Source organism: Diabrotica undecimpunctata, chromosome 6, assembly GCF_040954645.1.
Source record: "Diabrotica undecimpunctata isolate CICGRU chromosome 6, icDiaUnde3, whole genome shotgun sequence".
Classification (NCBI taxonomy): domain Eukaryota; kingdom Metazoa; phylum Arthropoda; class Insecta; order Coleoptera; family Chrysomelidae; genus Diabrotica; species Diabrotica undecimpunctata.
Window position 1 is genome coordinate 154,952,869 of NC_092808.1, and position 13,251 is coordinate 154,966,119.

Consider the following 13,251-nt stretch of genomic DNA (forward strand, 5'->3'; position numbering starts at 1 on the left):
TTTTATATAAATTTAATAAAAATTTTTAAAAAATATCCGATTTTATAAAATAATATAATAAAAATATACTGTTTCAAAGCATATTTGAGACATAAAACATATACATACTAGGGACATGGCAATACCGCAAACACAAATTTGACGGATCATTTGTAGCTAACTTCATCGGCAGCGGCACCTTCTCTAATAATATACTTCTTTTGTGCTGTAAGCGTAAGCTGTACCATCCATAGATAAGGAATATATTTTAGATGTACTGTGTACTGGTACCTGTCCTAGACGAATTTTTTACGTATACGTTGCATTTTGCATTAAATAGCCTAAAGCCTAGTTCTAGCTGCGAAAGTAGACGCATTCAATTTGTTGATTTCTAATTGCTATGCTTTTGTAAATTCGTTTATTAGCTATGGAAGTTAAGGTTGAAGTTAAGAAAGAGGTTCCTGAATATTCTCTATCGACATCATTAGGTCTTGAAGACTTAAAAAATGAACCAGAGGATGGTCATGGTCATCCAGGTGAGATGAGAAGTAATAAAACTAAATAATGTGATATAATCATGTACTTAATCTATGAGCGTGGGCATTTTTCAATTTTCATTAAATTTGTTTATTAGCTATGGAAGTTAAAGTTGAAAAGGAGGAAGAGTTTGCAGAAGATGACCAAAAGTATATAGAGAATTATCTATCCACATCAACAGATCTTCAAGACTTAAAGGATGAACCAGAGGAAAATAAACCAGGTGAGGCATGAAGTTAAATAAATAATAAACATTCTGCAAAGTAATAATGCTGGGTTTTTCATATATTTTTGGTAATGACTAGAATACTTCAATACTTAAATTTTCATAAAGTTGATGATTGATCCTATCTTTGTTTCCACGACCTGAAAGTCCATGAATGCATAGTGAATATGCACATTATATTCAGTGTATTTTTCTATTTAAATTCGCATTTTGTTCATCCATCTTGTTTAATTAGTAAATGCACAACTTTGGTGTTAGTCAGTTTGTTATTATTTTTGTGAATAACTTCCATAAATGAGATAAAGTATTATCAGATATTATTTTCTTGTATGAATCTGTACCTACACATGAATTTGAATATTTTCTACAATCCACATTACAATATTTGGGTTTTTTATATTACTGAAATATTGAATGTCATTATATTTTTCATATACACCAAAAGTGGACATGTGAAGGGTCTTTTTAGTAAATATTTTCATTGAATGAAATGTCAAAAATTGTGGCATTTTTTGGACTTTGGTCTGAAAACAAAAGACAAATTTGAATTATTTTTAAATAAGAAATTGTAAAAGGAATAAAAAGAAACAAAATAGTTGTACTAAATATAAATACAATAAATGGCACATATCCGCACATTCTCTTTGCATGCCTATACCATTTTATGCATATATAATTTATATATTTTGTGTATTGTATGAATTTGAATGAAAAATAAAGACCTTTATTATTATTATTATAATAATTGTCTTGTTTGTATCTTTTCTTATGTTGAATGAATACTATATGTGAATCTTTTACTTTGTTTATTAGGTACATGTTCTGTTTTGAACATTTGGCAAGTGCTTCTGATAAAATCCATTTCAGTAGTATCCGCTTTTCTTTTGTTTTTAACCCATTAACGCTAAGAAAAAAAAATTTCTTAAAATTTTAGAAATTAACAATAATAATGACTAAAGTAAGACCCTACAACATACTTTTGACCATATTTTTTTATTAGGAAAAACAAGATGTTTAAAAATACCTGTTCCCATATGGGCTCGTTAGGCGCAATCTATGGTATACACAAAAAAAATTATTTTTATAAAAATTAACTATTGATTATGAAACATTCGAAAACAATGAATTCGTCCTCTACTATTGCAATTGTCACCTCACACCTTTGCCTTTTACCTTCGGGGACTGTAATAATGTAATGATGCATTCCATCATTGCTAACTTGAAAATCACTCGCTGCTGCTTTCAGTGTTCGTCCAGTAGCTTTCGGTTGTACCCTGTATCTTGTTAAATACGTCTGAAATAAAGAAAAGAAACACAAGAGTACTACTGAATAGCTTCCTTCTACCTGTTTATGTACCTGGTAAATACTTCGTCAAAAATCTAGTTGACTAATTTTTCGGCCACTTTTTCTCCAGTACCATTTCTTTGACCTAATACCAATGCGGGAGGTCGGCCCTAGTATAGTGGCGATAAACACGTATTTGTGTCGCTGGGAGAACAAATCAAAATAACTTTTGTTTTGGTAAAATTTTATAATTAAAAATTGATATAGTGCACAGGTAAAGTATGTGGTATTGAATAGTGTAAAAAATTTTGTGACCTGAATATACTGTAAGTATTAAAATAATAGAAATTATTTATTAAATTAAGGTTAAATTGATAGCAAAGCCATTTATTTCTAAAATAAAAACTTGCTCTCAACTCTGGCGATAAAATCGGTGAACAATCATTAACCTTGCAGAATAGGACTTGAAATTTTATAACTGTTTTATTTATTTTTTCAACTCTTTAAACTTATTCTTAATTATTGCTTGAGAAGTTTTAGAGCTTCCGACGGGTCGACTGGAGAACTAGAGCTTATAACTATTAACTATAACTATTAACTAGAGCCTATGATTATACTTCAGAGAACAGCAAAAAGAGAAGTCGAAAGGAAGATGAAGGAGATATTTTCAACAAGAGCAAGAAAATCACCAGAACTCCTCTCAAACAACAGAAAGATGAGAGCAAAATTGATCAGCTCTTAAAAATGATGCAAAATTTAACAGAACAAACAAAATACCTAACCGAAGAGGTAAAAGGAATAAAAGAAGAACAACGAGAATACAAAAATGAAATCTGTGAATTGAAAGAAGAAAGAAATGGATTCAAACAAAGTAACCAACAGCTAAAGAAAGAAAATAACGAAATTAAACAGGAACTAAATATAGTAAAGATGAAGATAGAACAGCTCGAGAAAGAAAGAAAAGCTAACAATGTTATAGTCCAAGGACTGTCGATGGATACAAATGATCCAAATGAACTTAACAAGACCATGACTAATTTTATGGAAAAAGAATTGAGCATACAAGTAGAAATTGAAGAAGCTTACAAACTAGGTGAAAAAATATGTGTTATAAAAAGAAAAGACAGAAATGAAAAAATAAGAATTATGCGGAATAAAAACAAACTAAGATCAATGAAGCCAAAAATATACATTAATGATGATCTAACGCACGAAGAGATAAAGATACAACAGGAAATACGGAAAATTCTAAAATTAGAAAAACTTAAAGGTAAGAACATCCGAGTTGGCTATCAAAAATTAAATATTGACGGGGACATATGGAAATGGAATAAAGAAAAAAAAAAGAGTTGGAAGAAGATAAACAAGGGACGTCAAAAAACTGATACAAGAAATATCGGATACCCAACAAAAAACGAAATACGAAATGGCAAAGAAAAAGGATATGAATTCCCAAGAAAAAATAATGAAGTCGATGAGGATGCCAGGAACTGCCTGGGAACGCGTTCATGGAAAAGAACAGCGGTAAATCGAGATGATTGGAGAAGCCTGTTGAAGGAGGCCAAGGCCCGATTTGGGCTGTAGTGCCATTGGATGGATGGAAGAAAAAATAATGAAACATGCGTACATAAATAAACATAACAAAAAAATTAAAAAACACGAGCAAGTAAAAATAAGTACGTGGAACATCAGAACAATGCTTGAACCAGGAAAAATGCAAGAGATTGTCTCAGAGCTGGAAAGATACGGAATTGATGTTGCAGTAATTCAAGAAATTAGATGGACAGGTCAAGGAGAAATAAATAAAAAAAATTACACATTACACTACTCTGGGCATGAAAAACAAGGTCAATATGGAGTTGCATTTATAACTACGGGAAAAATACAAAATAATATTATGCAATTTAAACCAATAAATGGGCGCATGGCATACCTGAGAATTAACGCCAAACCATTTAATATATCCATCATAAACGTATATGCACCAACTGAAAGTACTGTAGCAGAGGAAAAAGATAACATTTATGAGAAACTGGAACAAGAAATTGAGTCTTTACCCAAAGAAGACACAATTCTGGTAATGGGAGATTTTAAAGCCCAGATAGGCAAGGAAGACTACATTAACCAAGTTAAATGGTTATAATTATTTGCAGTTCTTGGCAACCGATTTACAAGAGTATTTGGAAGAAGTGAATATTGCAATAAGGTAAAATATGTGGTTTCTACAAGATGGCGCTCCACCGCATTACAGTAATGAAGTCCGGGAATACCTTTGCAGGCAGTATCCTGGTCGGTGGATTGGAAGGGGTCGTGACGCACCTATTTCTTGGCCACCCAGAAGTCCAGATCTTAACCCCATGGACTTTTGCTTTTGGGGGTTTATGAAAGAGAAAGTGTATTCTGTAACAATAGAGGACAGACAACAATTGAGGGTTAGACTAATTGAAGCTGCTAATCAATTTCGTCAGAAAAATATGATTTTTCAGCGCATTCGGTATTCCTTATTAAAACGATACCGAATTGATACTCGTATTGAAGAAAATGGGGGTCATTTTGAACATTTATTGTACGATCATATTTATAGAGGTTATAGACATTTTTTGTACTTGTTAATTCATTTAAGCCATTTATTTAGTTGCACGTAATTTTTTAAAGGTTAATGAAAAGGGCCGTAACTCAATAAAAACTGTTTTTTTGAAAAAAGTGATGAGGCAAAAAATTTTTAAAAATGTGTTAAACTAATGATGCCACAAAATTCATTTGATTTGAACGTACTTAAAAGTTTGGGGCGGTTTAGGGCTGCACACCCCCCTTAAAATTTGTCTGTGCGCTTAGATTTTGTTGTTTCTCTTGTATGAAAAATGCTTTCAGAACAAAAAAGTAACTTGTCCATTTTTATTACAAAATGTCAAGTAATTTAGGAGATAACGCAAAAAAACAATTTTTATTTCAAAGGGCTGTAACTTTTTTTGTGTACACTTTTGTACTAGGGTAAGTTGGATTCAATCAATTTATTTTTGTCCCCGGAATGCGTGATTTAATTTATGACATACCTTTTTGAAACACCCTGTATATACCGAAAAAATAATAGAACAATAATACCAGGCTGGTAAAACACTGGAACGTCACTGGAAATCAGTTGGGGTGAGCGGCGAGCGCCCAAAAAGTGCTTTAATGGTCGATAAACCCATAACTCGCTGGCAACCGGGCAAATTTAAATCAAGTTTTAGATTTTTCTGTGAACAGAACTTACCCCCTACAAGAACGTGATTCAAACTCTTATTTAAATTAAAGACATATTCTGAGTCAACATAATTATAATTTTAAATGTTTTATATTTCCATTATATTATACATTTACATATAAAACAGAATCATGTTTTAGTTCTTCTAAACTTTTGTTACTTTTTATTCTTGTTCTATAGTTTCTGCATAAATTTTTCTTTGTAGTAAAATGTGTACAGGTGGTTTATATTTTAGGTTGCTTACAGAATAAGAACAAAATGAAAATTATGAAAACACCTGAACATTCATCTCTTAAAGAAGAAGATTTGGGTAGACACGCTGAAGGAAAACCATTAAATAAAAATATGAAAGTAAAAACTCGGAAAGGACCTTACACGTGTGCAATTTGTTTGAAACAGTTTACTGCCGCAAAGTATTTGAAATCACATTTTAGAAGACACACTGGCAAAAAACCTTACAAGTGTGGTATTTGTTTTAAGCAATTTACTCAAGCAATTCATTTGAAAGAACATTTGAGAATACACACTGGAGAAAAGCCTTACAAGTGTGATATTTGCTTTAAACAGTTTACTGTAGCATGTAATTTGAAATCACATTTGATCACTCACACTGGAAAAAAACCTTTCAAGTGTGATATTTGTTTGAAACAGTTCATTGTCGCAAGTAATTTGAAATTACATTTAAGAATACACACTGGAGAAAAACCCTACAAGTGCGAAATTTGTTTGAAGCAGTTTACTGCAGCGAGTAATTTGAAATCACATTTGAGAACACACACTAAAGAAAAGCCTTACAAGTGTGATATTTGTTTTAAACAATTTACTCAAGCAATTAATTTGAAATCACATTTGAGAATACACACTGGAGTAAAACCTTACAAGTGTGATATTTGTTTTAGGCAATTTACTCAAGTACATCATTTGAAAGCACATTTGAGAACACACACTGGAGAAAAGCTTTACAAGTGTGATACTTGTTTTAAGCAATTTGCTACAGTGAGTTTTTTGAAATCACATTTAAGAATACACACTGGAGAAAAGCCCTACAAGTGCGAAATTTGTTTGAAGCAGTTTACTCAAATAAGTAGTTTGAAATCACATTTAAAAAGACACACTAGAGAAACAGCACTATAAGTGTGAAATTTGTTTAAAACAGTTGCTATTTATCACATACGGGTTATATAAAAAAATTTCAATAAAGTTATAAAATAAAAATTTTTGCTTTTCAATTTTGAACGTCGACAACAAAAAAAGGCAAAAGAAGTCAAATTGTTTGCCGTAGATGTGAAGTGGCTCTCTATTTAGAATGCTTTGCCCCGTTTCATGACACAAGAAAATGTTTGATATACTGATTTTTTAAGAAATAAATACTTTTGTTCATTACTTTTTGTTCTTATTTTAAAAAACAGAATTGGTCGATATTTCGACTAGGATTCAAGCACAAAGTATATTGTCCTTGACGTGCGCTAGTGGAAATATCGACCACCCCCTCCATCTCAAAGTTCAAACTTAAAATTTTTTTAACAAGGCAATATGCTAATTTTTGTATATATAACTCGTACATATCGTTATTTTTTGAAAACACCGAAAAAATATTTTTGCGCGCTAAAGGGTTAATCCTGGAATGTATTTCTTCGTTACTCCCTGCTTTTGATGTTATTTGACTCCCAAGTATTTGAAGAATTCAATTTCAGCTTTCTGGTTTTTTGCCTGCAACTAAGCACTCGGAATTTGCATATTAATTATAAGGCCCCGCTGGGTGTATTCATCTTCCATTTTTATAAGCATATAGTCTATATTACACTTCTCTTCTATACTTTTGTTGCTTTTTATTTTTGTTCTATATTAGTTTCTGTATAAATTTTTCTTTATAGTAAAATATGTACAGTTGATATATATATATATATATATATATATATATATATATATATATATATATATGTATGTGTACAGTTGGTTTATATTTTAGGTTGCTTACAGAATAAGAACAAAATGAAAATTATGAAAACACCTGAACATTCATCTCGTAAAAAAGATTTGGGTAGATACGTTGAAGAAAAAACATTAAATAAAAATATCAAAGTTCAAACTGGGAAAGGACCTTACACGTGTGCAATTTGTTTAAAACAATTTTCTCAGAATTTTAATCTGAAAATACATTGGAGAACACATACTGGAGAAAAGCCTTACAAGTGTGATATTTGCTTTAAACAATTTACTGTCGCAAATAATTTGAAATCACATTTGATCTCTCACACTGGCGAAAAACCTTACAAATGTGATAATTGTTTAAAACAATTTGCTCAGCGATCTAATCTTATAATACATTCGAGAGTACATGCTGAAGAAAAACCCCACAAATGTGAAATTTGTTTGCAACAGTTTATTGCCGCAAATAAGTTAAAATCACACATTAGAAGACACACTGGAGAAAAGCCTTACAAGTGTGATATTTGCTTTAAACAGTATAGTGCAGCTAGTACTTTGAAATCACATATGATGACTCACACTGGAGAAAAGCCTTACAAGTGTGATATTTGCTTTAAACGGTTTAGTGCAGGTCATACTTTGAAATCACATATGATGACTCACACTGGCGAAAAGCCTTACAAGTGTGATCTGTGTTTTAAACAGTTTACTGCAGCATGTAATTTGAAATCACATTTGATCTCTCACACTGGCGAAAAACCTTACAAATGTGATAATTGTTTAAAACAATTTGCTCAGCGATCTAAGCTTAAAATACATTCGAGAGTACATGCTGAAGAAAAACCCCACAAATGTGAAATTTGTTTAAAGCAATTTACTCAAGCCGGTAATTTGAAATCACATTTGATGACTCACACAGGAGAAATGCCTTACAAGTGTGATCTTTGTTTGAAACAGTTTACTGCAGCATATAAATTGAAATCACATTTGATCTCTCACACTGGAAAAAAACCTTACAAGTGTGATATTTGTTTGAAACAGTTCGTTGAAGCAAAAAGTTTGAAATTACATTTGAGAACTCACACTGGCGAAAAACCTTACAAGTGTGATATTTGTTTTAAGCCATTTACTCGAGTAGATTATTTGAAATTACATTTGAGAACTCACACTGGCGAAAAACCTTACAAGTGTGATATTTGTTTTAAGCCATTTACTCGAGTAGATCATTTGAAATTACATTTGAAAAGACACCCTATAGAAACAGCTCTATAAGTATGAAATTTGTTTTAGCATCATAGATTTTAATATAAACATTGTAAGATCACAAAAAAGATGGATCGACTTTTTAAAATTATAAACTTTTTGCATATAATCATCGTTTTTTTACTACACCCTATATATATATATATTATATATATATATATATATATATATATATATATATATATATATATATATATATATATTGTTGATAAGTGACCATCTAGCATATAGTACTGACTTCAACGCAAAAATATAAAGAAATAGAAAAGGGATAAGAGACAATATTTTAATTAAAACACACGGATAAAAAAGGTAACTGCAGTAGTTGCCTTCTTAATTCACTAAAATTTGTAGATACCTCTCTTATCCACTAGATGACACTATGTTGACTTCAGTTGTCTCCTTTATCCATAACAAAATGTTTTAATACGAAAAGAAGCGTGTACTTTTAAAGAAATATTTTCTCTTAAAAAGTTTATGTTAGTTTAGTGACGTGTTAAATTTATAGTGATAATGTCGTTCAGACGTAATTTAATGTTGAAAATGGCATTGGAGTTGTCTGGTAAGTAGTAGAATAGGGTATTTACTCAGTACGGGTATAAAAACCTGACTTTTCAGAAAACCTGCGTGAAGTATCTGAGCAACCGTTGAACACTTGCGGAGTATCGGATTTAAAAAGTAATTTTTAATGCATTTAGATGTGTTCGAGTATAATTTATTGTTGTTTATTGTAGAATTAGATGTTAATATTGGAGCACTTCCCTCTGATGCATCAGATACAACTGTGTGTGAAATCGTAGCTGCTGAAACACACAATACATTGGACAACCCAGAACCTAACACAAATATAGGTGAAATCATAAGTTGTTCGCAGCAACATACAGGGTATAGCAATATTGAAGAAGGTATGATGCATGAGACTTCTGTAATTTAATACTTATTATATGTTGCAGATGTTTTCGCCGAATTGGAAAATGACCCGTTCAGCGCCAGCGATAAAAGCGATGAGTATTTACCCAATTCTAGTGATACAACGGACAAAGATTCCAACAATGATAGTATACCAAAAAGACTGAAGATAAATACCTTATCAGCTCTTCAACAAATTGAAAACAACAAGGAAAACGTTTTTAATGATTTATCTAAAAAGAAACAAAAAGAAAGAAAAAAAAGAGAAACAAAAGCAAGAAAGAGATCTAGTGATTCAAATTTATGGAAAAGAAATACTGCAAGTAAAGCTAGACAGACTACGTCAATCGTACATAAATCAAAAAGGAAAAATAATACAATGTATATAAAAGTGTGACTGTTGGTTTGCTTTGTAGTCAAAAATGCAATGATAAAATCAATTTAGAACAAAGAACAAAAATATTGTCTTCAACTGGCAACTGAAGACATGAAAAATATATATCTCTTTTAAGAGTATAAGAAACCAGTAAGGCCAAAAAAATGCCGTTTGTAGCAGGTCTGCATCTTTTATTTATAAAATTTGCATTGATACTACAGAAACATTTGTTTGTAAAAAATCATTCTGTTCTCTGTTTCAAATTGGCAAAAAAAGATAGAAAAATTACAACGAGAACTAAAGGACGAGGCAGCTTTTTCTATACAACGTGCAGATCGTGAGTATGCAAAAAACAAAGATGGAGTATGTTATCTAAATATGGATTTGCAACAAACAATTCCCCTTCCTAAATTAACAACTAGTAAGGCTTTTTATCTTCGTCAGATGTGGATGTATAATTTAGGGATACATTCCATTACAAAACTTTTAGAAAAGGCTAACTTTTTTACATGGACTGAGGACATGGCTCTTAGAGGAAGCTCTGAAGTATGTAGTTCATTACTAACCATGTTAGAGTACAATAATATTTTTCAAGATAATACTATATCTCATCTGATAATATGGACCGACTCTTGTGCAGGTCAAAATAAAAACGTCTTGATCATATGTCTCTATCAGAACCAGAACCTTATACTAAAAGGAATTGTAAAAACTATTAACCATAAATCATAAGAATATCCATAAAGCAACTTGGATATCACCAAATGGACGCACCACAAACCAAATTGACCATGTTATAATTGACAGAAGGCACTTTACAAACCTAATGTACGTAAGAAGTTACAGAGGCGCAAATATTGACTCAGACCATTTCATGGTAGGGGCCAAGTTACGACAAAGAATTTCCAATGCCAAGAAAGAAAGGGGCACTAGACCAGTAAAATATAATTTACATATGCTAAAAAATGAAAACAAAGAGAAACAGTTCCAGTCACATATAAAAGAAACCCTAGAACACACCTGGGCAGTCGACCAATCAAGCACGGAAATGTGGAACAACTGCAAGGAGGCTCTGAAATTAGCAGCCGAAAGCGCATTTAGGACCATGCAACAACGAAAAACTAGAACAACAATAGATAGATACAAAAACTTAAGGAGAGAGGAAAAACGCATACACCGAAAAAAGAAACGAGACTCGGAAAATGACATATTAGAACGGCTCGAAAGCCATATGAGTCACGGAGAAACAAGAAAGTTCTATCATCAAATAAATATTATTAGAAAAGAATTCAAAACTATTGTAATGATAAGGAAGGTAACTTACTTACCAACAAAGAGGATATCCTTTTACGATGGGTAGAGCACTTTCGAGAGTTGCTGGAAGGGGAACCTACTAACAATATAGAGCTGGAATACCGAAATGAGGAACTCGTGGAACCCCCCTCGGTAGATGAAGTGAAAATATCTATAGAAAAACTAAGGAACCATAGGTCCCCAGGTAGCGATGGCATCCCAGCAGAGTTATTTAAGCACGGTGGAGAGCAGCTCACAAAGGTGATGCGAGAAATTGTTTGTAGAATTTGGTCTGAGGAGCAAATGCCTGAAGAATGGAGCTTAGGCTTAATTTGCCCGTTACACAAAAAGTGAAACCAACTGGAATGTAATAATTACCGCGGAGTAACTCTCCTAAATACAGCATACAAGATATTGTCAAATATTTTGCACGAGAGATTAAAGCCTTATACTGAAATGTTTCTAGGAGAATATCAGGCGTGGACGTTCAACCATTAACCAGATCTTTACACTACGATAGATCCTCGAAAAAGCGCAAGAGTTTAACATAGATATGTATCATATTTTTGTCGATTTTAAAGCGGCATATGACAGTGTCTTAAGACCAAGTCTTTACAACGCTATGAATGAGTTAGGAATTCCAAAAAAACTCATATGTTTGATAAAAGTGACAATGGCGAAGATGCTATCAGCAGTAAAAATTCAAAACGACTCGTCAATCCCATTTCAAATACATAGGGGGTTAAGGCAGGGAGATGCGCTGGTGTGTCAGCTTTTTAATGTCGTCTTAGAAAAAGTTGTACAAGACGCTAATTTAGATAGCAGCGGAACAATATTTAATAGATCAGTCCAAATTCTAGCATATGCAGACGACGTGGACATTATAACAAGAACTAGGGCGAGAACTGCGGAAATCCTAACCGAGCTAGTAGCAGCAGCAGAACGAATGGGGTTACAGATAAATCAAAATAAAACCAAATTCATGACGACTAACATAAACACAAGAGCTGGAAATGTTGACACAAATTTAATCATTAATGACCAAAACTTCGAAGCAGTCAAAGAGTTCATATATCTAGGGACATCGGTTAACCCCAATAATAACACATCTGAGGAAATAAAAAGGCGAATAATAATTGCAAACAGGTGTTATCGTGGTCTATCAAAGTACTTAGCTAACAAACGTCTGTCTCAAAAAACTCGTATAAGGCTGTATAGAACACTGATAGTCCCCGTTCTCACATATGGATCAGAGGCATGAACGCTAACGAAAACAGATGAATCCGCTCTATCCATTTTTGAAAGAAAGGTGCTACGCAAGATATTCGGAGCGGTCTGTGAGAACGTAGATATAACTTTGAACTGCAGAATATCTACAAGCATACATTTGGTGTTAAAGATATTACCACTATAATTAAGCGAAACCGCCTACAGTGGGCAGGACATGTAGCCCGGGCCCCTGAGTCAAACATGATAAAAAAGATTCTAACAGCGCAACCCGTGGGAATGAGAAGACGGGGTAGACCAAAGCTGAGGTGGATGGACGGGGTAACACAAGATGCCGAGAAGATCGGAGTCGGCAACTGGAAAATGCAAGCGAGGGACAGAATAGAATGGCGTAGAAAACTTGAGAAGGTCGAGGCCCTCTAAGGGCTGTAAGCACCAAGATGATGATGATGATGAGGACATGGCTCTTAGAGGAAGCTCTGAAGTATGTAGTTCATTACTAACCATGTTAAAGTACAATAATATTTTTCAAGATAATACTATATCTCATCTGATAATATGGACCGACTCTTGTGCAGGTCAAAATAAAAACTTCTTGATCATATGTCTCTATTAGAACCAGAACCTTATACTAAAAGGAATTGTAAAAACTATTAACCATAAATTTCCTGAGGTTGGACAGTTTTTTAGACTCCGATAGAGATTTCGGACGTATCAAAAAAGTATTACGTCGACATGAAAATATATTTTTACCTGAGGAATATAGAACCATAATTACCCAAGCAAGTAAAACGGATCATGTCACAGACATGCGTATACACTTTCGAAAATTTGACAATTTGGCCCAAAATTTAAATTTAATTAATCGCAAGAAAAATACTTTAAATAAAACTGTAACATTTCGAGATGGAATAAAATGAATTCGTGTTTGTAATTATGGATCCTATTTATATAAAGAGAGCTATGATTCAAAATTCAAACAT

The 13,251-nt window shown here is 32.6% G+C and overlaps 1 protein-coding gene across 2 annotated transcripts in view; it reads left to right on the top strand.

The window, feature by feature from the left end:
- The first annotated feature begins 184 nt into the window (after nt 1–184).
- The window catches only part of LOC140444169 (uncharacterized), a 38,149-nt gene continuing 25,082 nt past the window's right edge, over nt 185–13,251 (top strand). For both annotated transcript variants that reach the window (XM_072535871.1, XM_072535872.1), the window contains exons 1-2: nt 185–515; nt 614–739. In XM_072535871.1, the coding sequence (XP_072391972.1) occupies nt 407–515; nt 614–739 (235 nt within the window). In that variant the 5' untranslated portion in view covers nt 185–406. The remainder of the gene's footprint in view (nt 516–613; nt 740–13,251) is intronic.